The sequence below is a fragment of the Aedes aegypti genome, chromosome 1 (genome assembly GCF_002204515.2).
Source record: "Aedes aegypti strain LVP_AGWG chromosome 1, AaegL5.0 Primary Assembly, whole genome shotgun sequence".
In the NCBI taxonomy this organism is placed as follows: Eukaryota; Metazoa; Arthropoda; class Insecta; order Diptera; family Culicidae; genus Aedes; species Aedes aegypti.
The window spans coordinates 167,409,729-167,435,739 of record NC_035107.1 but is presented as its reverse complement, the minus strand read 5'-3'; the positions used below and the strand labels follow the sequence as shown (position 1 = coordinate 167,435,739).

At 34.7% G+C, this 26,011-nt stretch overlaps 1 protein-coding gene across 1 annotated transcript in view; it reads left to right on the top strand.

Annotated features, from left to right (window-relative positions):
• The window catches only part of LOC5568281 (leishmanolysin-like peptidase), a 169,536-nt gene extending 149,667 nt beyond the window's left edge, over window positions 1-19,869 (top strand). Inside the window, 5 exon segments of the mRNA XM_001657927.2 lie at window positions 9,225-9,450; window positions 9,505-9,692; window positions 11,206-11,498; window positions 18,849-19,166; window positions 19,169-19,869. Of these exon segments, the coding sequence (XP_001657977.2) occupies window positions 9,225-9,450; window positions 9,505-9,692; window positions 11,206-11,498; window positions 18,849-19,166; window positions 19,169-19,317 (1,174 nt within the window). The 3' untranslated portion in view covers window positions 19,318-19,869.
• Window positions 19,870-26,011: the final 6,142 nt, after the last annotated feature.

Genomic DNA, 26,011 nt, shown 5'->3' with positions numbered 1-26,011 from the left:
ATTTTCTTGTGTAGTGATGTTGACTATGTTTTGGTAGAGTTAACAGATTAATGTGGTCGGTTGAAAATCGTTGGTGCAGTACTTAATTTTACCATGGATTCAGTAGTTTCTACAATAAAATTCATTTCAGTGTAAAATATAAGAAAAGGAAAATATTAAAGGGCTAATCTGATTTCGATAGAAATTTTCAGTTTTTATGTCCAGGCCCTGTAGTCAAGGCGTCCAATTATCTATTTATTTATTGTCGTCAATCATGTTTGTAGACCGTTACAGAGAGTTTCTTATGCGCTAGTTACACTTCTACATTCAATTACCTAATTTTTCTTCTTAAGATAATGTGCGGAAGTATTGTTTTAGCTTCGCTTTGGACCAAGTTAAGTCGATTGAATTGTAATGTTTATTATAAGTAGTCATCATTTGGTTCATTGGCCCAAATTTTGCATAATTAGTACGGTGATAGTTGATTGCAAATAGTTCTCGATGGCGTAAACGTCTGGATGGTACATAAAAGTTTAATTTAGATAATAATTCTGGTGAATCAACTTTATGGGATACAATATCGTTTATAAATGAAATCATTGCATATTCACGACGCTCTCTTAGTGATTGAATATTAATCAACATACATCTAGCTTTGTAAGAAGGTAATGGGAATTCTGTCCAACCTAATTTGCGAAGAACATATAATAAAAATTGTTTTTGCACCGACTCTATCCTTTCATCATGTACTGTTGAAAAAGGTGACCAAATTATGCTGCAATATTCAAGTATTGATCTAACACAGGCAATGAACAATGTTTTTATTGTGTATGGATCATTGAAGTTATAAGCGAAGCGTTTAATGAAGCCTAACATATTATTAGCTTTATTTATCATAGTGTTATAGTGATCAATGAAAGTAAGTTTTGAGTCTAAAATTATGCCTAAGTCTCTGATTCTATTACATTTTTCAACATTTTGATTGCCTAAAGTTATTGTTACATTGGGAATGTCTCTTTTCCTGTTAAAAGATATCAGGTTACATTTTTTTACATTCAGTTGTAGTAGGCTTTTCTGACACCACGTGTGGAAGATTTGTACTTCGTGTTTAAAAGTATGTATGTCCTGTGCAGTTTTTATTTCCAAATAAAGTTTCATATCGTCAGCATAGATTAATACTTTTATTTTGTCAAGAATAAACGACAAATCGTTCACAAACAGTATAAACAAGAGCGGACCTAAATGAGAGCCTTGTGGAACCCCTGAAGTGGCATGTATTGGAGTTGACTTTTTTCCTTTGAATTTCACTATAAGCTCGCGAGTTGTTAAATATGATTCAATCCATTTCAGCAATTTGGCTTCAATACCAATTTTTTGCAGTTTAAATATAAGCATGGGTATGTCAACACGGTCAAATGCTTTACTAAAATCTGTGTACCGTTTTGATTCATATTACGGACAGCTTCAAATTCCGGACACTCTACTTTGTATGGGAAACATTTCACGCGAAATGTTTCAATTTTTGCTGTTCAAAAGTTCTCAATTTCAAGGCTCGTTTTAGTAAACTTTTTCCATAAATATCTTTGAAATTTTATAATGCCCAACGACCTTAGATGTCTCTTTGGTGGTTTAACGATTTCGATTGATGATTTCACTGTTCCATTAATGATTATCATGAGCTGTCCGGAATTCGATTCAAAGTGTCCGGAATATGAGGCAAAAGTGAGGAAGCGTCCGGAATAAGAATCATGAAAAGGCCACACATTTGGATATATTTAAAATTATTGAAGTTGCGGAAGCGCATTCTTCACCCACCGTTCGAAAGTAAAGGGCTTCCGACGCTCGATAGCGTTAAGGAATCATACAGAATGATTTATTTTGTATGCTCTATGCTGGGTTATATTTCCCTGAGTCCTTAAGTGTCCGTAATATGAATCAAAACGGTATAAAGCTTCTACATGATTTCCATTTTCCATAGCACTCAATGAATAATTTACAAATTCGAGCAAATTAGTGGCTGTCGATCGCCCTTTAAAAAAGCCGTGCTGCGCTGTAGTTATTCTGTTTTTGATTTGGATGAATAATTTTTCATTTATGATGGCCTCAAAGAGCTTCGGGATGCACGAAATAAGGGCAATGCCACGATAGTTAATAATATCAGATTTCTTGCCAGATTTGAAAATGGGAATAAGGTATGAGCTTTTCCACATCTTTGGAAAGACTCCAGACTCCAGTGACATATTAAAGAGCCAAAATAAGGGAGTAGTTAATTCAATTGCTAAAGTCTTCATGAAGATTGGTGGAACTCCATCCGGTCCATTTCCTTTGGTTGCATCCAAGTTTTTCAAACCATTCAATATTTCATGCACATTTATATGACTGATACCAACATCGTTAGGAAATTCAGGATGGAAATCGAAATATTCATAATCACGATCAGCTTCAGAGTATGTTGTGTATACTTCTTGAAAAAAAAAATTGAAAATAAGTTGCATATATCTTGTGAGGTATGGCCAACCTTTTCATTAAAATACATTGTAGAAGGAAAGTTATTGGATTTTAGTTTAGATTTAACATAGTTGAAGAAATTCTTTGGACAGTTTTTGATTTCTTGCTCAGTTTTGGAGTTGTAGCTTTCATATGCCAATCGCATTGCTGAGTTGAGCTGTACGCTCATATTCAAATATAATTGTAAATTCTCTTGACTTTTATGCTTTTTGTAAATTTTATGTAGTTTCTGTTTACGATTCTTCAAATTTATTATTTGTTTATTGAACCAAACAGGATGTTTTGAAAAACCATTACACCTTCTTTTAATGATTGGTACTTCTTCTAATATTATTTTGAACAAACAGTTGTAGAAAACTTCTGTTGAATTATTTACATCATCTTTGCTTCTCAAAATCGATTGCCAGTTAATGTTATTCAATTTATTTCTAATGTTGTCATAGTTAGCTGAATTAAAGTCGAATACTTCCTCAAATTCATTGTCAATATAGAAATCTGTATTAGAAATAAACTGAGAAAATTCTATTGCCGTATGAAACACTTCATTTTTCCAAAGTGGAGTCAATGCCTCATTAACACAAAAGTCATCAGAGACGTTTGTCAGCAAGAGATCAAGATAAAAGTTTTGTTGATTTTTTACATGATTGATTTGATTAAGACCTAAGTTTGCAATTTTGTCAAATATAAACTGTAGCAATTCACTTTCTCCAATGACTGGGAGTAATATATAATCATTGTCCATATCTGGTATAAAATCAATGTTGCGTTGAATTGAATTGAATTGAATTACTTTTTATTGAAGGGATTTTCTGCCGTAGGCAGGTTCATCCCCAATACAATGTTGCGTTGATTAAAATCACCGTAAATATGAATCTTAACTTCAGGGGGTAAACTAGACATAACATTTTCCGCTACACTAAAAAAATTATCGTATGTTTCTTTGCACGCATTGTTAGGAGGAAAGTATACGGAGACAAAAATATGTGTCTCGCCAGACAATTGCACTTTCGCCCACACGTGCTCAAATTCTTTAAATTTAGTGGTAACGATAATTTCAGAGTTCAATTTTGCTGAAACTGCGATTAAAACTCCGCCACCCGACTTTTTTTCAGACCATTGATAATTACGATCAGCTCTATAAACATTGTAATTATTTCCAAAAATTTCTTCACTCCGTATACTCTCATCCCAACTCGTTTCAGTTCCCAGAATAACAGAGTATGCGCAACTTGATACTTTACGATAAATTTCAGTCAATTTGGCTGCGCTTCTCATCCTGTTAAAATTTTGACAATAAGTTATAATTTCATTTGAAGTACCTGATGAGTTAACTGAAGAACTCGATGAGTTAATTTCATTAAAACTATCTAATGCTATCTGGGTCGTCTGCTTATACTCTACCTCTGAAGAACGCGTCAAGTTGTCATCTACTTCCTCTGAAGAGAGCGTCAAGTCCGACGAAAACACGAATGTTTGCATGCGCATGCTTCGCAAGGTGGTGATGGTGGACTTCTCTGTGTCATGATGTGTTGTGGATTCGTGGGGCCGCCCGGTTGATAAGGGTTGAGTGTTTCCCGTTTTTCAAATCGAATAGTTGGACGATAATTAGATGGTGGTCGAGAAAATTGATTTTTTGCCGCCGCAAGGAGTTCACGATCGGGTGGAAGATAATTTTCGTTCATATTAGATTTATTGCTGTTGTCGTTATCGTATCTACGACTGCCGAAAACTGTGTGGCGCGGGGCATTGGTGTAATTGTTGTTGCAATCGTTGTTTACATTATTTTCCAAACGGCTGTTTCTGCTGGTTGTAGAATTTCGAGTTGCGTTCCGCTTACGTCGCTTTCGAGCCTTCTCGGCCTGCTTTTGCTGATCCAAGCGGCGGAGTTGGCGTTTGTCGTATTCCTCCCAATTCGCTTTCCATACTTTCCTCGTACCTAAAAATCGCCAGCCAGGGTTGTCCTCTTTTTTTGCATTCAATTCAGCATTTAAACTGGGAGATGAATCCAATGTGGGATCTAGCGATTCAACTTCGGTGCTGGAGTTCGTCATAATATTTGCTGATATGGCTTTCAGCTCATTCAAAATATCTATTTCCAGTAATGGGTTGTTTCTCATAGGCTCCAACGAAGTTATGTCTAAGGTCAAAGATGCTAATTCTCTTACATCTTTGCTAAGACCTTTCACCTCGTCAGTGATATTGTTTGCTATTGACTGCACTGCCGTTGATATGCTTGATTTGGACGATTCAAGCGCAACATCAAACATCGCAGTGATGTGGTTTTTAACAGCATTTACATTGCCAGCAAAACAACTGCTTTTTGCCGTCGCGAGCTGATTTTTGACATCGGTCACTAGAGCTTCCAACCGGTCAATGGCTTCATCGATCACGCCCAAACTGTTCGGTTGAATCGAACGATGGATCACCTCCGTGTTCTTGTTAATTTGTTCTACTAGTTGCGCCTGTTGATCAGCAAGCGACTTGAACTCAAAGCTTGCAGTAACCATGGTTTGACATGAACTGCAGCATGGTAACACAAAGGATGAAGTGTCCATTCTTCTTTCCTTCTTCCGGAGCGATCCTCTTTGAATATTGACTCCCACGCAAGCAGGGTGGAATTTACGTGAGCACCCATTGCACGACCACATAATTGAGTCGGTAACGGAGTCCAACAAGCAAATTTCACAATTCATTTTCACAAAACACTTTACACCGGTATCTAGCACGTACAAAAAAAAACGAAACGTTAGCAAAAACAATTTAAATGAAAAGTGCGCGACCGGGAGCGATTAAAAACGCGTCCGAACTGATTGACGATCAATAATGCAATGAATCATCAAATCAAATGGCCCAAGGGCAAAGGTTTGTAGTTTGAATAGATTCACCACAGAGAACAGACGTTCATCTTTACTCGTCACTGTGTGTAAAGCATTGTACTGGTCATTTCAAAGTATGTCGTTATGCTCCTGTTACGCGGCGCTGTCGTCAGATTGAGTAGGTTACAGATTTGCCGCTTTTTACACTTCGGCGCTGGTGTCGATATCAAAAATTGTCACTTGTCGCTAGTCGTTTTATCGAAACGAGTTTGTATGTCGGGCTGTCTGCGTTGGCGGCGCTGATTGTTGATTCGAACCTTTACACATGGTTTCGATGAAATTTTGTTAGAGCCTCCATGTCTGTTCTCTGTGAAATCACCTCCAAAAATGCGTTTTGTATGCTCGTGATAGAGTTTAAAATTTTTCGGGGATTTGACTGCCCGGGAAATGGGAAATATAATTGTCATTTCCCGGGAAATTTTCAAAAAACGTAAAAATACAACAAATTTAATGTTTTTTTTTATAAATTATCAGTATGTTAATGTATGTATTGATAATCCGTGAATTTATATGGTTATCGCTCTTTTTACTAAGTAATTTATTTACTTTTCTCCCAAAAATATCTCTTAGATTCGTTGTCACTAGAGGTGATTATGTGATGGAGACACAGAAGGTTTGGAAAATTAAGCAAATGTCCATCAGGGTGCGGCTTATTTTTCGAAAGTTCTCAAAACCAAAAATTCGTGTACTCATCTGAATTCAAATTACATGAAAAGGGAAATCTCAAATTTTGAGCCAATAATATTAAGATTTAGAGGTGGCGACTTAAAGGTGAATTTTCAAGTTCTGTAATATGACCTTCAGTAAAGTTATCATAACTTTGTTATTTTTTAACCAATTCAGAAGTTCTTAGCATTATTCTCTTCAGAATCAAATTTATGAAAAATTTGTAGAACATCAATTTTGTATAAATTCAAAAATAGTCTTAGTTAAAAATAGTTCTCTCCAAATCTTTCCTCTTTTTACCAAAAAAAAAATCTTTGTTTGACCATAACTTCATGAATATTTAAACAATTATAAATGTTTTTACATGCTTTTGCAGCAAAGTTAGTTGTTTTTAAACTGTAGGTACAACAGATCAATTAAAAAAATAGTTTTGATTTAGTTATTTGACAAAAACTGCCAAAAAACATGAATTTTCAGTTAAAAATATCATATTTTTAAATTGTTATCAGTTAAACGTTAATAATTAAGCTGAAACTGGATGTTCTCATTCGTTATAGCTTCAAAAAGGTCTTAGAAGCAATTTTTCATAAACTTTATAAGAAGAATATTTTTGAATTAAAAAAAATATATATGCATTGTTCAATTTCTAATTACAACAAGATGCTTTGTGAACATCGGTAATTTCCGGCGAAAGAAGACAACAACATGAAATTGATACTTTTCATTGAAATATCATGTTTTTGGGTAGTTTTTGTTAAATATTTTTTTTAAATTGAATTTGTTATAAACACAGTTTTGGAACAACTAAATTGGCTTCGAAATAACGTTAAAGATCTGAAATCGGATGAGTATTCATGAAGTTATGGTCAAACAAAAATATTTTTTTTAGTAGAAAGAGGAAAAAATTATAGATAACTACTACTAAGACTAGTTTTAATTTTGGACAAATTTGATGTTGTACAAACTTTTCATGAATTTAATTTTGAAGCTAAAATCTTCCAAATTGGTTGGAAAATAAAGAAGTTATGATGACTTTACTGAAGGCTATATTTCATAACTTGAAAATTCAACTTCAAGTCACTTGCGCCACCTCTAAATCTTAATATTTTTGGCTCAATATTTGAGGTTTGTCTTTTTATGTGATTTGAATGCAAAAAAGCTTACGAATTTTTGGTTTTAAGAGCTTTCAAAATATAATCCACACCATAATGTCCATGCAATAAAATTAAGAGTAAAGCTCATTCTTGACAAATCGTTTTAGGGGCGGTCCATTAATTACGGAAGACAATTTTCGGGCTTTTTCAAACCCTCCTCCCCCCATGATAAGATTTTTTTGTATGAAAATTAAAAATAAATTATATGGCGCGTAAGAAATCTCAGACCCCCCTTCCCCTATAGGAGCTTACGTAATTAATGGACAACCCCTTAAGTGAAAATCATATTAGCCAACATTGAATTAATTTAATCAAGCACTCTAATAAGATCCAGCTAGAGTCTTACGTTAAAATTGTGACTGTTACATTGAACAGAGCCCATGAAGAACTTTATGAGTCTACTTAATTTTTAAAATAGATCCCTCGGAATATTTGAATTGCACATATTCTTTATAAGAGAAACAAAAATATATTTATTTTATGAATAACTGTTTGATTAAGAAAAACATTATAAACATAAAAATACAATTAGTAATCTACTGATGTACCATCGACATGAAAAGTAAATTGTGCGATGTTTTTGTTTGAATATAGATGGCCAATTCTTCAATTAACTAGAACTTGTCGGGAAATATAGAAATCCCGACAAAAATGGGAATCCCGAGAAACAGAAAACTGAACGGGAATCTCGGGAAATCTCATTTCCCGGGATGGACACTATTAACGTAGATATTGATGCGAATAATGACAAATCAACTTTGTTTATATTTTGCAGTTAAGTTCTTTTCAAATGTTACGCTAGAATTCTTTAAGACAATTGGTCGGTGTTCAGACAGACTGGACCAAGTGTTTTTTTTTATTGTTTCCGGAAAATATACCCCAGGCATTCCAATTTTCAAAATATTCACATTATTTGCGGTAATAATGGAACTTATCTATTTGATGATACATTTGTATCAAAATAGCATCGGAAAAATAAGAATGGAACGTTTTTAACGTATCTTTAGAACTCCAAAAAAATATTTAGTCCGGTCTGTCTGAACACCGACCAATTAGTAATAAGTGTAAGGATTATTTCAAGTAATTTGTACCACGAGTTTATTATTAGTAAAATAATTACATTAGGAGACTTCGCTGGAAACTTCAAAACATATAAGGCAAAATTTCCAAATGACGATTTCTAAAAAAAAAAATATTTTTCGAATGATAAATTTCTTGTAGCCTGAAGCCCAAATGATAGTATCATTATATTGTTGGGTTTATGGACAAAAGGTCGAAAGACAAAAGGTCGAAAGGACAAAAGGCCGAAAGACAAAAGGTCGAAAGGACAAAAGGTCGAAATTGATTTGCTTGGTGGGAAATTTTTCCTTCTTTGAAAAAAGATGTTCGACCTTTTGTCCCTTCTTTTTTGTTCTTCGACCTTTTGTCCTTTCGACCTTTTGTCTTTCGACCTTCTGTCCTTTCGACCTTTTGTCCTTTCGACCTTTTGTCTTTCGACCTTATGTCATAGATTCAAGAGGCATACGTGCCTTTTAAAAGGGAGACAACGCGAATTGTCGAAAGGAAAAAAGGCCGAAAGACAAAAGGTCGAAAGGACAAAAGGTCGAAATTGATTTGCTATTGTTGATTATTATCTAAACTAAACATTTGTGCATTTTCGCATTCTTATCATAACAGTCTATAAATTGGTTGTTGAAAAAAATGTCGATTAGACAGATTCAAAACTAGCAGAGCTACTTTTTTGTCAAATTGTGTGAAACTTAGAATGTGGATGCTTATATACTGCCACAGAACAGTTCAATTTTTTTTTCTTATTAATTGGAGACTTTTTGGATTTTGATTGAGTCTAGTAGATGTCAGAAAAACCTCCACCGAAGTGAATTGCATCATTCGGGAACCTTCCCAAATCCTATTGTACTTTTAACAATATGTTATTCGAAACATCCATTTTGATTTGAGATATATAGGTATCTTAAAAATAAGCTTTTGCTTCACATTACTCTTTTCATACTAGACACCACTGTTTTTTTTTTTACTTTAGGCTACAGATCCATCAGTGGAGCGAACAGACGATCAAAAAAGTTGTACGCGACCATTGGGCAGTGCGAGGCGGTTACATCAATAGGACTATAGACATGATGGTAACCCCCAGAGTAGCTAAAGAGGTACGAGAGCATTTCAACTGCCAGAAACTGGAAGGAGCCGAACTTGAAGATCAAGGTGGAGAAGGTACAGCCCTGACGCACTGGGAAAAACGAGTACTTGAAGTAGGTATATATTGTAGTTTTAATTGTTTAGTTAAACATATTTTCAAATTTTAGAATGAAGCTATGACTGGGACACATACGCAGAGCTCTGCTTTTTCCCGAATCACATTGGCGTTGATGGAGGATTCGGGTTGGTATAAAGCCAACTATAGTATGGCCTCACCCCTCACCTGGGGTCGTGGGTTGGGTTGTAACTTCGCTATGAGGAGCTGTAAGGATTGGATTAACACCAACAACATAAGGTATGCACATGGTAGGATTCTACGAGTTCCGATGGGAGTATTTAAGATATCAGTAAGACTTTTTAAGATATCGGTGGGTTTCTAGAGTTCCAGAGACAATCACTGAAAAAAAAAAAAAAAAAAAATTCACAGGAATCTCAAAAAATTGAAATTTTTGCCAGCTTTCTAAGATTGCATGGACATCGCAATAATTAGTGCCGAAATTACAAAATCGCACTTAGTTGCTAAAGATACTGAATATCTCAGGACTTACCATATAATATCATAATTTGTTCAAGAATTTAGCAACTATTATGAAAATTGGTTCTAAATTCTAAAATTCCTGAGATAATCCTTGTTGGCGTAGTTGAGAGGATTAAAACACAGTCCTGTAGTTGCCAAATTGGGCAGCTTCAAAGCTAAAAATATATTTGCCTAATTATAAAATTATTAGCGTACAGGTTACTTATATTTCTGTGTACTTTTATTTTTCAACCTGCGTCAACTAATTCTATTACGCTAGTTTAGATATTTCTTTTTACTATAGAGAACTCGTATGGTGTACATAATGCGTACCCAACGGAATGCAAACTGACTGTGAATGCTTTTCTGTGTCAATACTACTGACACAATGTTTCGCTTCTAAACTATCCTCAACCAAATACAATGAAAGCTCCATCTTAGATGTAGGTACATGTAAATGGAGATAGAGATAACTGAATTCGGTTGCTTCACCACTTCTATCTATTGCGCACAGTGGTTGCGGTAATACTCCTAGAATTTCAGCAGTCCTACCGGAATATTCAGAATCCTATATATCTCATAAGGATTGAATATATAATTTACAATTTCAACATAGTCTTTGAAAATGCCAAAATTCATCAGACATTTTACCAGAATCGAAGTAATTGTAGTTGCTGTAATAGTGTTTTTTTCTATCTTTATTTACGAGATTTTTAGCCCTGGGCTAGTTAATCTCGGGACTAACGGCTTTACTTCCCTTCCGAAGGAAGTCGTCACTGAAATTTTTTGTGACTATCTCGGGGATGGGATTCGATCCCAGGTCCTCGGCGTGAGAGGCGTGTGTTCTAACCACTACACCAGGTCCATCCCCTGCTGTAATAGTGTTGTTACTTGGTGTACTAAGGGAGTGTCTATTAAGTATGAAAAAATGACTATTTTTGACCAACCTTGTCTCATTTTTTATACGAAACCTTCAAAAAGTTGATGTGTAAATGTGTAAATATGAACCTCCTTCCCACTGATAGCATGACGTACTTAATGGACGACACCTAAATTATAACCTTAAACGAGCTTGCAATCGATGTTAATTTTTTGTAAACTTTTACCAACAATTCAAATCTTTGATGTTCTAGAATTTCAAATATATTCATTTCCTAAAAGAGAATCAGTTAAATTATTACTTCATTATCTATCGTCACATAATCTATGTAGTCTAATAGCAAAAAAATGCTAGTAAGTTTTAATCATAAACTATTTACAATTTTTATATGTATTTTTACATTTATTTCAGAGGCCGTTCCATTCATCCATTTTGCGCAAAAGTAAAGCGAGATCCTCTTCAAACCGAGTGCACTGATGACCGTAGTTCAGTGGCCTTGTGCAATTTGATACGACACGAGAGTCCTCTACCTAGACAATATCAAAACTTTGATTTGCTTGCGCATGTTCCTGCAGGCCAGGAGGCATTTTATGGGGGTTCGGTATCACTTGCGGACCACTGCCCATACATTCAGGAATTCACATGGCGGAGCAGAAACGTTGTTGTCCGCGGATCCCAGTGTCAATTTGAAGATAATAATCCAAGTAAGTACATATTGAGTAACGCGTATACTCTACGTGTCGTTAGTGCATTATGTATTACGGTATGCCACAGAATCCTAATCGTTTTAGACCTTGAGACACTTTGGACTAAAAGCAATCAGGAAACAAATTCATTTCAAAGATACATATTATATGAATAATATATGTGCCTAAATAATGCTTACATTACATGATACAGGGATTAGTATTAGTCATCTATTTCATTCATAATTAATACGATTCTGAAATATTACTGTTTGGATTATGGTCAATATCAATGTACAAACTTTGTGGGCTTCGTGGCCGTGCGGTTAGAGTGAACGTGTGTTCGGTTCCCACTACAGTCCGGAAAACTTTTCGTCTGAAACGTAATTCGACTGTTCCACTAGAAGTTGCATGCTAGTCCGTTGTTTAGTGTGGTGCTTCATTCAAAGGGCAATATCGCCCACTGAAAGCATTAACATCTATGTGTCTTTTAAACTAGGTAGTTTTTCAAACAGAATTTCAGCATAAATAACTCTTGTAAAATCAGCTCTTCAGGCAAAATTTCCGAATCTCTGCTAACATATACCATCAGTGCACCAGTAGTCGCTCATGCCTCTATTACCGGTCACATGTGCAAACACGGATTTTTCGTATAAAAATTCATTTTTTTTCGCACGGATATCGTCTAGCTTCATCAACAATTTTCAAATGAAGCCTTCTGACATTATTTTTATTGGTTAAATTATTCTTTATATTAAGACCACAAGACCCTGTGAGCGGCTATTGGATCAGTATATGATATCAGTATTATGATAAACATTCAAACACATAACTTCCTTTAAATCAGCGGAATCTGGTGTACTGAAGGTATCATCTCGTCTAAAGGAAAATACTTAGCGCTAGACGGTGACAATCTCAATATAAAGCTTCAAAATATGCCGAAATTCTACCAAAAAGATTAGTGTGTAACATCCAAATCTTTTATCAAGTAAATTACAGTATTGTATTTTGCATACAAAATGACCAACTTTGGTAGGCTAGATCTCAGTTATTTATGGAGCGATTTGAACGAAATTTTCACAGACCTTAGACGTAACTTGAATTTTAACATATATTTTTGAGTGATTCCAATTACGAGTTCAAAGGCAATAATGGTTTGACTGAAGTGAATCTTTTTGACAAATTTTGGTAACTGCCATACCGTCAAACGGGGTGACTTGCAACGGCGGGGTGACTTGCAACACATTGTAACTTACAACTGAATTTCGCTATAAAATACAAATTTCAAAAGAAAATTCGTTTCAAATCCGTGCTTCAATACGTTTGACTTACAATTCAAGTAAGAGTCACGATTAAAGCTGTTATCATAAATATTTTTATACATTAAACATGATTCATTAAAATTACTTGAAACTGATGCTTGATGAAGGTTCGAAATCGTGACTTAAAAACATGGGATAGATTTAATATACAAAAGTAATACTCTACCTGGTGTTTCTATAACTAATAACTAATAATATGACGAATTTTATTTTACGAAATTGTAGCAACAAGTTTTTAATAACAGTATTTTTAATAAAAATGTACCTATGCGGGGTGACTTGCAACACTTTATTTCCAAGCAATTTAGAGTTTTATAAAAGTGAAAAACTTTTGTGTTAGGTCTACTTTATAATCAAAAGAGTAATAATTCATCAATCAGCAACAAACACTCATTAAAAATATTATTCAGTTAAGGTATTCGACCTTGATGATTTAACACATATTTTTCCCATACAAAAGTAGCTCAATTATTTTCTTACAAAAAGTTATTCAAAATGCTGTTGTACTGTTTCCAATGCTTTAAATACATGAATAACAATACTTAACAAGTGTGACAAATAAAAAATACCAACATTTTGTTGGCAAAAAGTAAATTAGCATTGAGTGTTGCAAGTCACCCCGCATAAGGACATTTAAAAAAATTCACCTTTTTGATGACTTTTGATATGGCAAAATAATTCGATTCAATCTTCTGTCATCCCATTCTGTAGGTGGGCCGGCCATTAAAAGTTCTAAAAGGTATTCATATTTTTATATGATGTTTAGATCATGGTTTTGGTTGATTGAAGTTGAAAAGTGTTGCAAGTCACCCCGTTTGACGGTAACTCAAAAAATTGAAGAAACAGCTGCATGAAATAGATTTATACAAGATAAACAAGTTTCCTGAAGCCAGATTTTGTTGAAAATTCCACTTTTGTTAAATTATTAATAATTTTGTGCTCGTTATTGGAAAACATATTTGTTGAAATTTAAGTTATTTCTAACGTGTTATCAAAATTTCATTCAAATCGGTCCCTAAACAACTGAGCTCTTTCCTATTGAAGCTGATAATTGTGTGTGGAAAAAAATGCAAATGTTCTGTTCAATACTGTAGATTGATTTATAATTGCTAAGTAGGAAAACTTACAAGAGTAGGAAATCTATACGATTTTGGGGGTAACCGATAGGGCAAAAGCACTAGACCAGTGAGGAATAGGTGAGGATGAATCAAAGCCATACCTCGTATTTTCAAGAGATCAAGACTAGAGATCAAAATAGCGGGTCAAGCTGAAAATTTATTCATGTGAGCATCACCAATTGATTATGTTTAGAATTCGAGCCGCGGTCGGGTTCTTTGGATTTGTGCTCTTGAAGATTTGAGATGTAATGTAACTTTGATTTATCATCACTTTAAACACAAACTAGGGTTTCAATGCTATGGTAACTAAACCCCTCCCGGGGTCCATAATAGGAATATTTACAAAGTTGACGTTTCCTATTATGGACGTTTGATTCCCATGTAATCCGGCTCGCTGTCGACGTGCCTATTATGGACCTACCTGGAAATGCGTATTATGGACCCTCTCCATCTCTTGTTTGGTTTCATTTACAAAACTGTTCAAATGTCTGTATTTATTTATCTCGAACCAAATATTTTGTCTGAAACTGTTGACTAACAATGCGATCGAAGTTCCCCCGGTGGATTTTCATAGGAATAAGGTTGCTTTGAGTGTTAATTTTATGTTATTCTGTAGGGGGTCCAAAATACGCAAAGGGTCCATAACCCCAGCATCGGCTCCCTATTGATGATGGCAGAAATTCCTCCAGCCATAAAGTAATCCTTGCAGCGCTTTTATCCATTGGACTGTAAAGAGTAAGTCTACCAAAGACACCATCAAGATTTGACGTAACACCGAGCTGCTCATAAAAGCATAACTGTCCCATATGGATGTTCGCACCAGCAACTGGTACGTGAAAGTTGATTTTCATGCAAAATAACATACCGAAATTAACTTTGACGTGATATAACTATGTTTCTCTTTTATCAATAGGCATAGAACTTTGACAGAGAGCTACAAATATGGCTTTATAATAGGCTTGGTCTTACGGTCTTGTTTACCGTAAAACGAGATAACTTTGATAGTTTTTTTTATCGAAGAAAACTTGAATATTTATGCATGCTGTTTCGAAGAATTATAATTTATATTTTTAAAACAAGTACTGGCATTCTAGCTATCGACTGCCAAAGGATTTGTTTTGAATGGATAAATAATTTTTGATATAATCAGAAGTCGGTTTTCTGTTTTGGGATTACTTTGATAATTGAGTATCAATCTAACAACATTGAGTGAATTACGTTACATTTATAGGGCATTGCGTACTTCCTTGGCCACGATCACAGGGTTTGACGGTGCCAAAGTAGAAGGTGCACCATAATAATACCCGTCTGTGAAACATATCACCTTCCCAATACTTTGGCACACCTCTAACGGTTCATGATTTATCAGGCATTCAGGCGGAGGATCTGTTAATATGTTTCGGCATATTATCAGGTCCTCTTCGAACGAAGGGACCGCCAGGGCTCATTAGTTACTTATGAACCAGTGCTGGTTGTTGATGGTTCAGTTCGTTTACCACGAGCTGTAGCATCCTTTGTACTAATCAGTAATGGTTGTTAAGTTTCGAAGCTAACGTGTGATCAATCGTTTTATAATGCAACATAAGAATGGGTGTTTGGTGGTACTGCGCGTAACACTTGTTGTTATTAAATTTAGTGATTGTGTTGGTGCTAATAGTGTGTTTATAATAAAATCTATGGTGATGAAAATTTAAAAATGAAATTGGAAGTGATTCTGATACTTTTGTTAGAAATATAATAATGATGATGTATAATGATGTGAACTGTACTAATTTAATAAAGGCCATAATAAATTTGCAATCATTTCTCTGAATATAATATATTATTGCCTAGTTCTTCAAACATGCATGATAAAAGTGTTTATAATGACAGCGAGTGCAGAAAAATGGCTTGAAGTGATTTTGTTTCACTGTAACTTTGTTGATAGTGCTAAATTGTAGTTTGGATAGTAATGACTCTACAGCAACACAAATAATGAAACATTTAAATTGAATATCTTTTAATTACTTAGTAATCCCAACAGATGGTAAATGAAAATGGTGTGATGTGAAAAGTGATATTATGGAAAGTATATCTGAAGTGTATTACGAAAGTTGATGAGTGATAATCGGTGATAAACGTGATAGTGTCGAAGTGTGACGATAGTGAGTGATGAAATGTTATGGGGAATGAGGACCTTTTAATAAAACTATTTCGTTCTTCACTTTAACCACTCTAGTAGCATTTCAGGCCTTATCATAGTTTGTACTAGACTGCAAAACTACGGTAAGGGCTGATTGCTGCTAGGGTACACAGTGACCATTTGAGCAACATTGCTTAGGAACGTCTGTGTGATGAACGCAATAGAGGCTTATAAAAGCAAATGCTGGGGAGGAGCATAGGGCAGATTAAGAGTGCCAGTACTACCCCTATCGCTACCAACAAAAAAAAATTATAGGGCATTGCGTACTTCTAGGCATTTAACGTTATATGGAAATGTATGACTTAGATTACAAAAATGGTCCTAGTTTGAAAAAATGGTTTTCGCTAAGAAATTTGAGACCATATTCAAGTTCCATTATAACTAGGCTATGGAATATAAGTGACGAACTCTTCAAAACTATATCAAATAGTGGTTGTAGAACAGATTGTTTGTAAACGTTTCGAAATTGCTAAAGTTGCATCAATTTTTAATTTTTGTATATTAAGTCTCAAATGTTCTTGATTCAAATGAAAATAGCTTTGATATGAAGTCTCATACTAATATTCTTTACTTATGCATTCGTTTTGATTAACTGATCAATCGATATTATTTTATTTCGTTTAGTATGTGGTGGGTAACGCACTATCAAAGTTACCCGCATTATCAAAGGTAGGGGGACATGGGGCAAGAAGGACACCCGGGGCAAGAGTGCCACCTCTAATTTCACGTAGTTCAAATCAATTTTTTGATGTTTAACGCAGGATGAGTATAAATTGAGTACTAATTGAGGGTTGTGTACAGGGTAGACAATCGTCACCGTCAAATGGAAAAAGTCGTCGACGAAACTAAAAACAGAATCGTCATCGTCACTCAACCAGCGTTGGATGACGATTTGCTGCACTGGTCCGCCACAATGGCTCGGCGTCATGACGAACAAATAAGCCTCCTTCGTTATGGTCGAAGCTTCGTTCGGGAGCTCTGAGCCGACTAAAAATATGAACCGTGGCGTCGATAGATTATGAGCCTATTTTGAAAAATAAAACAAAACGTGACCGGAACTGAACAAACGATCTCCGGATCGTCAACGTCACGCGCTTACCAACAGAGCTATTGTTGAAGCTTGAGGAGTACGGGTTAAATTGCCAATACAAGCAATTCTGGGATGGCATTCGCCGTTTTGTGCATAGCAAGCGAATATAGAATAAACGCCTCCTACGTTTGAGGAAGAGAAGCGAACGGAATGAAGACAAAGTTGTTCGTTGACGATTTTGGATTGACGTTCGTCGTGCATTCTCTCGTCGATGACGAGACGACGACCTGCCAGAGTTGTCATATATATCCAGTATACTGGATGACGATGTCTTTTTTTATTTCGTCATCGCACTGTGACGAATCTGACGATTGCCTGCCCTGGTTGTGTAAATATTACAGTTAAAAATGTTTAGTACAAAAAATTAGAAAAAATGTCTTAAACTCACCAACGCAAATTATGCGAAATATTATAAGAATGTAAGACTGGAAAACAAGGTTTGACTCCCAATAAATACAAAACATATTGATTTTTCCGCACAGTATTGATGATTTTCAATTGTTTGATATAGCTGTGAGAATTTTTTTTCGGAAAGGTCCTTTTGACATTAAATTTTACATATATAATAAAAGTATGTCTTATGGGGCAAGAGGGACACCGCAATTCTCTCATATAAAATCAAATGAACTTTTATTTTTCTTGTTTAATATTGCATTCAATCAATGTTTCCTACTAAATAAAATCAAAATAAATCATCTTGAACATTCAAAATGGTTTCTGAAAATGTTTATCATTATTGTTACAGTCAAATGAGATGAAAACTAAATTAATTTCGTAAAATTTCTTTTTAACTACAAGTCAACTTTTATCCCTCAGTTTTTATCTATACTTACTCTACAATTTATCCTTTAGGCGGGAAAATAATAATATACAAAATTTGTGGCATTTTGCTCTGGTGGTCTTCTTGCCCCATACGAGTGGCACTCTTGCCCCGTGCCTCGTTTAAAAACCTCATAAGAAGGGACATTTTCAAAAATCTCAAATCATCATGTGTTTCTTATATTTTTGTAATCTATCGATAACATCATTTAGAATAAGAGCTGAGCTTGCCCCTACACTGGAATAATCTTCAAGACATGTGCTAATCAACCATGATTTGAACCTATATATCTTAAGGTGTCCTTCTTGCCCCCAGCCCCCCTACTCGTTTTACGGTATTTGTTTTTGGTTTTTCTTATGCAGGGCTCTTTCATACCATATTGAAAAACCTAACATTGTTATTCTGTAGCAATTTTCTTCCTCGGGATGTGTTCCTGCTCGTTTTTATAAAAAGTATTACGCATATTCTGCAAACACAAAACTGATAGCTTGATCAGGTATTGTCATACATTAATAATAAGTTAGATAGGTAGTTTTTCTATAGTTTTCTTTCGGAAATGATTTTTTCAACAGTAGTTAAAACCTCAAGCAGTACTCATTAGCTAATCAATACTTCATTGAGGTAGTTTTGATAACTTCAAACAATATTTTAATACCATAATAATACCAAATTGGAGTGTGATCAATACCTAGACTACTAAAAAAAGACCTAATTTTGGTAAATATAATACGAAAAAAGATATGTGAAACATAAGTGCTAGTTATCCCGAGCATGAATGCATATCTCGCCCCTATAGTAATGCTGTGCTAATCGATAATACTTTTTGTTTATTCCAGAGCCAGAGAAAAACTTTGCCTTAGAATCATACGGACATGATTCGAAATGCTTTGACCACAGCGAACATATGTGGGAAGAACGATCCTGCCGCCAGACTCGCGAATGGCAGCACTGGGGATCTGGATGTTATCGTTACAAATGCGAAAAAGGTCGTCTACATATCATAATTGCAAATTACTCCTACGAATGCTTCTATGCTGGACAAGAATTGAGCGTTCGACTTATAGCAGGTGGTTGGTTGCACAAGGGGGCAGTAATGTGCCCTTCATGCAAGGAGATGTGCAGTAACGAATTTGAACTACGTGGTGAGCGATGTAAACCAGCGAAGAAGTGCCTCCTACCAGTTACTATCCGAAGCATGAGCTGAAATGCAGTGTTGGTAGTATTATACGTTCGACAAATATATTTAATATTTCCATTTCACTGCTAGTCATTGGAGTTTCCATTTTGTTCCGGTTAGAAAGTTAACTACTCATCATTCCAGGCTAAAAAATGAACCGTGCTATGTATTTTTATTTTATAATTTATATCAGTCTAACATCATGTGATAATATTCATCTGTGTTTTTTTATCTTTTAAATGCACAAAAGATGCTTTTATTTAGTTGTAAGCTTTATGAATGAACCAATGTAAATATTTTCTATACTGTAAATATCCTTCGCAAGTTTTTTTATGAACACAGTTCTGTACATAGTTAGGTACAACAAAGACAGCAAGCGTTACTAGTAAAGACAGATGGATCTCATTCTGTATAGAATTACATCATATTAAAAAAAAGTCCTATTCAAAATAACCCGAACAAAAAGTAGTATGTAAGTAGCAAATTTTCAAATAATATCAACAGCGATGACTTCATACGTGAATGAATATTACCGCGAAGTCTTCCCTGATTTGGTGCCGTTATAGTTCGAATGTGAGACAAGGGTGATATAGAATGTGAAAGTTAAACTGCCAAAGTTTTGTTGATCGAACGATGTAAATAATGCATAAGAAAAAAAATATACAGATTTCCGAAAAGATCGCGTGTCTTTGAATTATTTTTTAACATGATGACAAACTGTAATTTAAGTTATCTATTTCAAATAAAACGTAGACGATACCAATTGTCGAGCTCAACTTAGTATGTATTTTTTCCCACAAACACTCTTGTGTCTGATATCACGAGACCATAAAAAAATATGTTTTTATATGAGAAAACTTTAACATTGTTTTCCCCCTGTTAATAATTAATTGAGATTTTTTTTTCGCAAACTTACCTTTTTGCGTGAGTGGTACCTAAACTCGCTGAAGACGATAACTCACTGCAACTTGATTACCCAGGCGTATAAAAAATATAATAATTGTAGATAACCGAATCAACCGGATAATTGCATGTTTTCTATTACATTTGTTGCCGTTCGTATGTCTGAGACAAGAAAAGAAATAAATTTGTTTGAGGGTTATGAGCAAAACTTGTACGTTAACCACAATTTAAGCATTGTTTTTGAGGATTGTGACTACTTATCTCCAGAGTCTATGAATGGAGAGTTGCGCAAAGAGATCTGGCAACAAGTTCTCCAATCACAAATCAGTTAATTATTTTGGCCACCTATTTTACTGTGTGCGCTTTCCAGTGACTTCACTCAAATGCACTCTCAATTCGAATGTTTTCTTTGACAAAGTCGCAAAGAACGAATTTGAAATTGGTTTGTAATTATAGAGTAATAACTGTTGAATACTCGATATTCGGAATGGTATAATAGTACCGAACAAACACTGATTTCGATTATTTACAATATCCAGCTACTATATTTATTTATAATCTTTCTTCAATCACCAACCGAACATAACTACCTCCTAAACTCAATGACTACTCTGATCGATCCAATCTCTATGCAAGGTGTAGGACCCTACAATCCCCCCTAGCTTTTATTATGTTAATGTGGTATACACTTTATAATTTAAAAACGTTCAAAAGATTTTCGTTCAACTATACAATTGGTCACTGTTATAATTCATTTTTTCCTAAAAATCTCACTACCATATTTCAAATGTTGTATCTACTACAACTCTCCTTAAGTACTGAATTATCGTTTCCAATATATCTAGTAGAGTGGTTCAAAAAATCGTTTTTGCTCCACACCACTCATTCGATTCTAGATCAAATTCTGAGTGTCCTCCCAAAATTTGAGCTCAATTGGATGAAAACTGAGACTGCACAAGCCCTTTAAAGTTTATATGGGAATTACTATGAGAAAAGCGACCAATTTATTGAATCGGTCAAAGTGTTTGCGCATGTGATCTTGGGGATTAGAGCTACGTTGATACTGTGAAATACATTCATCAGCTACAACTTTGCCGAAGACCGTTTTTAAATCGGACGCCTCAGTAATTATTTATTGATTTATATCCAATCACAAATTATTCAGCAGTGCTCATTTAACTTCTGAACAGGCAACATTGCTGCACCTGCCGCGAAACATAGCATGCACAAATCATGGCTACTATGTTTTACTGCATATATCCAGTGATGCCTGCAGAACAGCCCAATTATTATAGCCAAAGTTTAACAACTCATTCAAAAATCAATATCTAATTACTGGGGTGTCCGATTTTAAAACTGTCTTCGTAAAGTTGTAGCTGATTATTGTATCTCACAGCATCAACATAGTTCTAATCCCCAAGAGCACATGGGTAAACTCTATGACCGATTGAATGAATTGCTTGCTTTTCCCATAGTAATTCCCATATAAACTTCAAAGGGCTTGTGCAGTCTCAGTTTTCATCCAAATGAGCTCAAATTTTGGGAGTGCACTCAGAATTAGATTTAGAATCGAATGAGCGGTGTGGAGCAAAAACGATTTATTGAACCACTCTAATATCTAGTTTATTGTTGAGTTATTCCTATTTACTTGTTACAACTCACATTATCAAAGCTCACGCTCGATATCACGTTTTTTTCTCTGTTCTTTGCGTTGTTTTATTATCATCGTCTTAATCATATGCTGCTGTTGGTCAATAATATCCAATTATTCCGAAATGTATGTTGTATTTTTTTCCTTCTAATGAAAGGCTTCAAAGTTTGAGCTGAAAATAGAATCCTTATTAAATGATGTTCTTTTATTGAGTATTTACAATTCTTTTTCCAATAGCAAACTTATTTCATATATTTGTTTCCTTGCCGTATATCTTGATTGACCTTAACTTCATCGTTCTTCTTCTTCTTCTTCTTCTTCTTCTCCTCCTTCTTCTTCTTCTTGGTATTATGTGCGGTAAGTCAAGAAAAATTCCATTAAGGAAAAATCCTGGACCGACGGGTAATCGAACCCAGACACCTTCAGCATGGCTTTGCTTTATAGCCGCTGACTCTAACCACTCGAATAAAGAAGACCCTAATCGTGCTAAATACCTGTGAATATAAACTGGAACTGTCATGTAATTTCGTGAATCTATTAGCGATATTATGCTTGTCATGAATGCGGTCTACACTATATACATCTTCATGTTTTTTCTTTTTGTTTTCCACAAAAACAAATTAAAACAAATTTGAACCTCGTAAACATAAAATCTCAAAACAGAAATTCAACATATATGAATATTTTACCGTAGTTGTATGTGAAATTTCTTATGCATTCTGACCTTTCAACTTTTATTTAATTGAAATATCCGTAGAACACTTTGAACACAGAATAAAGACACGTATATTTCCAAAAAAAAATTAACGCCAAACTCAACTTGATGAAAATGAACAATAAATGAGATGTCAAAAAAAATGTTGAAAATCAACGTAATTGTTGATTAATATAAGTATGTGGAGTTTTACTACAGTAAGAACACAAAAATATTGTTTTTATTATAATTTATATATTGATTCTAATTTAAGAGTCTAATTTTTTTTATCGCTGTATGCATATTGTACAATAACCATCAAATAAAACAAAACTTCTTCTGGAGTTTTGAGAGCACTAGCACTGGACAAATATCTTTATTTTTTCTAACTCTGCTGGATCTGAAAATAGTTCAAACAATATTTTGAACGCTAGGTACTAGTTCAATATCAACAACATTGGTAAATACTTTCAACGCCATTGGCCAAAACCAACAATCCACCAATACATTGAATTATACAAGTTCTGTTACATAACACTCCAAACGTTACTGGTTCAACATTCTGTTCAACTTACAACTTCTGTACACTCTGTACATTTTACATTCAATAAATTCTGTACATGGTGAACGATACCGTATAATAAGAATTCAATATCTTTAAGAAATACGTATCCAATCTCCCAACACTGTTTTATCTTTCAGTCCATGTATATGATCTTTACTCATTATTTTTATTTCTTTCATGAATGTTATCGGATTTTTCAAATCTAATAACAATTAGAGTACAAGTTCTATGCATTTTTTTATTCTTATATATTCCATACTCCATTTTTCCTTTTTTTTTTTTCATAAATGCAATCGACTAATCTGAAATCAAAAACATAACGGTTTCACATCATTCCATGAACGCTACTTATTCAATTAGTTTTACAGCGCTACTGGTTCGATCCAATCCTTTAACGTTCATCTCAAGTCACTCCATACGTTGCTGGTTTAACTCAATTCATGAACAATACATATCCAATCTGCTCAAACGTTAATCCACTTAATGAGCGCCACTGTTTCAGTCCTACTGATTCAATGAAGTCCATAAACGCAACACATTTAACTCTACCAACTCAACTCAATTGCCGCCGTGAATGCTCCTGGGTCAATTTAGGTCCATGGTTGCAATTGGTTTATCTTACACCATAAACGCTACTGGTTGAACTTAATTTCTGAAACACTGCTAATTGAATTCACTCCATGAAAGCTACTGTTGTGTCTAGATCAATGAACAGTTTCATCAGTCCATGAACGCTTCTGGTTCAAGTCAATACATGAACGCTACTGGTTCGATTCTCCCTTTTGAACGCTTCTGGTTCATTCCAAACCATGAACGCTACTGGTTCTATCCTCCCTTTTGAACGCTTCTGGTTCAAGTCAATCCATGAACGCTACTGGTTCTATTCTCATTTTTAAACGCTTCTCATTCGTTCGTCTGGATCACTGAATGGTTTAGCATTTCATGAATGCTTCTGGTTCAATCCAATCCATGAACGCTACTGGTTCTATTCTCCCTTTTAATCGCTTCTGGTTTATTCCAACTAATGAACGCTACTGGTTCAAATGTATGTGTAAAAACTACTGTGTCAGTTCACTTCATGAACGCTACTGGTTCATCTCAAACTGTTGTGCTACTTCCACACATCTTCACTAAATCCTTAATTCATCCTATACACCGATCTTATGCAGACACCAGTTTCTAAGTTTTACGAATTCCAATATAAAGTCAAGACTTTTTTCTTTCATTACTCTCAGAAAACAACTTCTTGTTAATAGCCTACTTGTTTTTAAAAATGTTTGCTGGGCGTCACTTATTCGTCAAACAAAAACGAACCTCAAAGGCCTCTCATATACCATTGAATATTCCTCAGAATGTTATCGTTTCAATATTTTTTTTTGTACAAAACTCCTCTGATTCTTCAACAATTCAGTGAACACTACTCATTCGAACGCCACTGGTTCATCGAACAATCCTCCTGGTTCTCCATGTTCAGAACGCTTCTGATTCATTGAAAAAATCCATAGAACGCTACTGGTTCTTAGGATTCATTTAAGAAACCAAACTTTCATTAGATTAAAATGTTACTCAAAAAAAATCACATACGTTTCCATTTGAACTGATTATTTTACAGCCTAGCTCATTATCAACAATGAGGTACAATTTTATCAACAATTGAGGTACAATTGATAAAACATGCAGATTAAAAAAATGTCACGATTAAATAAATATATTTTATTAAATGCTTTTCAAGAAAATATAATTCTTCACGAATTCAAAAGTAATATACAAAAGATATATCAAAACTAATCGATTTACCAAAAACATCATTCTTATCTCCAACTTAATTTTGGCCTCCACTTATATAACGTATCCACAACATAATACTTAGTCACTCCTCTATGCATAAAAGATATTTTATGCTCCATCAATCATATTCGAGAAAACCTGTGTAGAACAGCAATTGCACCATACCAGAATAGAAACATGCTCAAAATAATAGAATGAAACAATATAAAATCAACCTCGTAAAAAAAACTTTTATTTAATTTTATCATGTTTGTTTTTAGCAATTTGCGTTGGAATAAAAACTAAGTACGCGAAAGTATTCTTTTCGATTACATGCATTGATTTTCACTGACTCCATTAGTTGCTGGTACGGCACTTCACAATGAAAACGAATGAAGTTAGCTTATCTGAATACCGTTATTTTAGCAAGATATTCTGCTGATCAACGTCAAGGCTACACATAGTAGATAAAGTGTGACTAGCACCATTATCGTTTTCTTTTCGAACATTTAGTGCATCAACGAAATCACTCGCCCAATGCTGATTTCCCATTCATAGAGTTATTGACGTTGCCCTCTGTCATTCATGTTTCCCATCCGAATAACGTTTTCATCACTACATCTTGCGCTAAGAGAGAAGATGCGTAATACGACGACAACATGTTAGAAAGAGGAATAAAATTTTGAATTTAAGGAATCACAAGTATGCCAATGTGGCGTCACAGCAGGCGTATACCACGACCATGGTAACTTTTTTTCCATAGATGGACTACGTCGTATGAATTGAATTGTCAGCAATACACAACTCTTATGTCAAGCAAAATCCACTTTTCAAAGCAATATTATGCTAATATGATTGCAATAATACCATGCAAAAACTGCAGCAAAGCAACCAACACCAAGCACGCTTTAACACATTGCTCTTCGCTTCAACTCCGAGTGCATCACGTGGCGTAGTACCATAATTCTGTTTGTACTTATGGCACTCTCAATTCAAAAATAACTAGAAAACTATACCGTTATCCTCGTCGCCATTTGTAGAATACTCGATATTCGGAATGGTATAATAGTACCGAACAAACACTGATTTCGATTATTTACAATATCCAGCTACTATATTTATTTATAATCTTTCTTCAATCACCAACCGACATAACTGCCTCCTAAACTCAATGACTACTCTGATCGATCCAATCTCTATGCAAGGTGTAGGACCCTACAATAACAATGAAATGTTTAATGA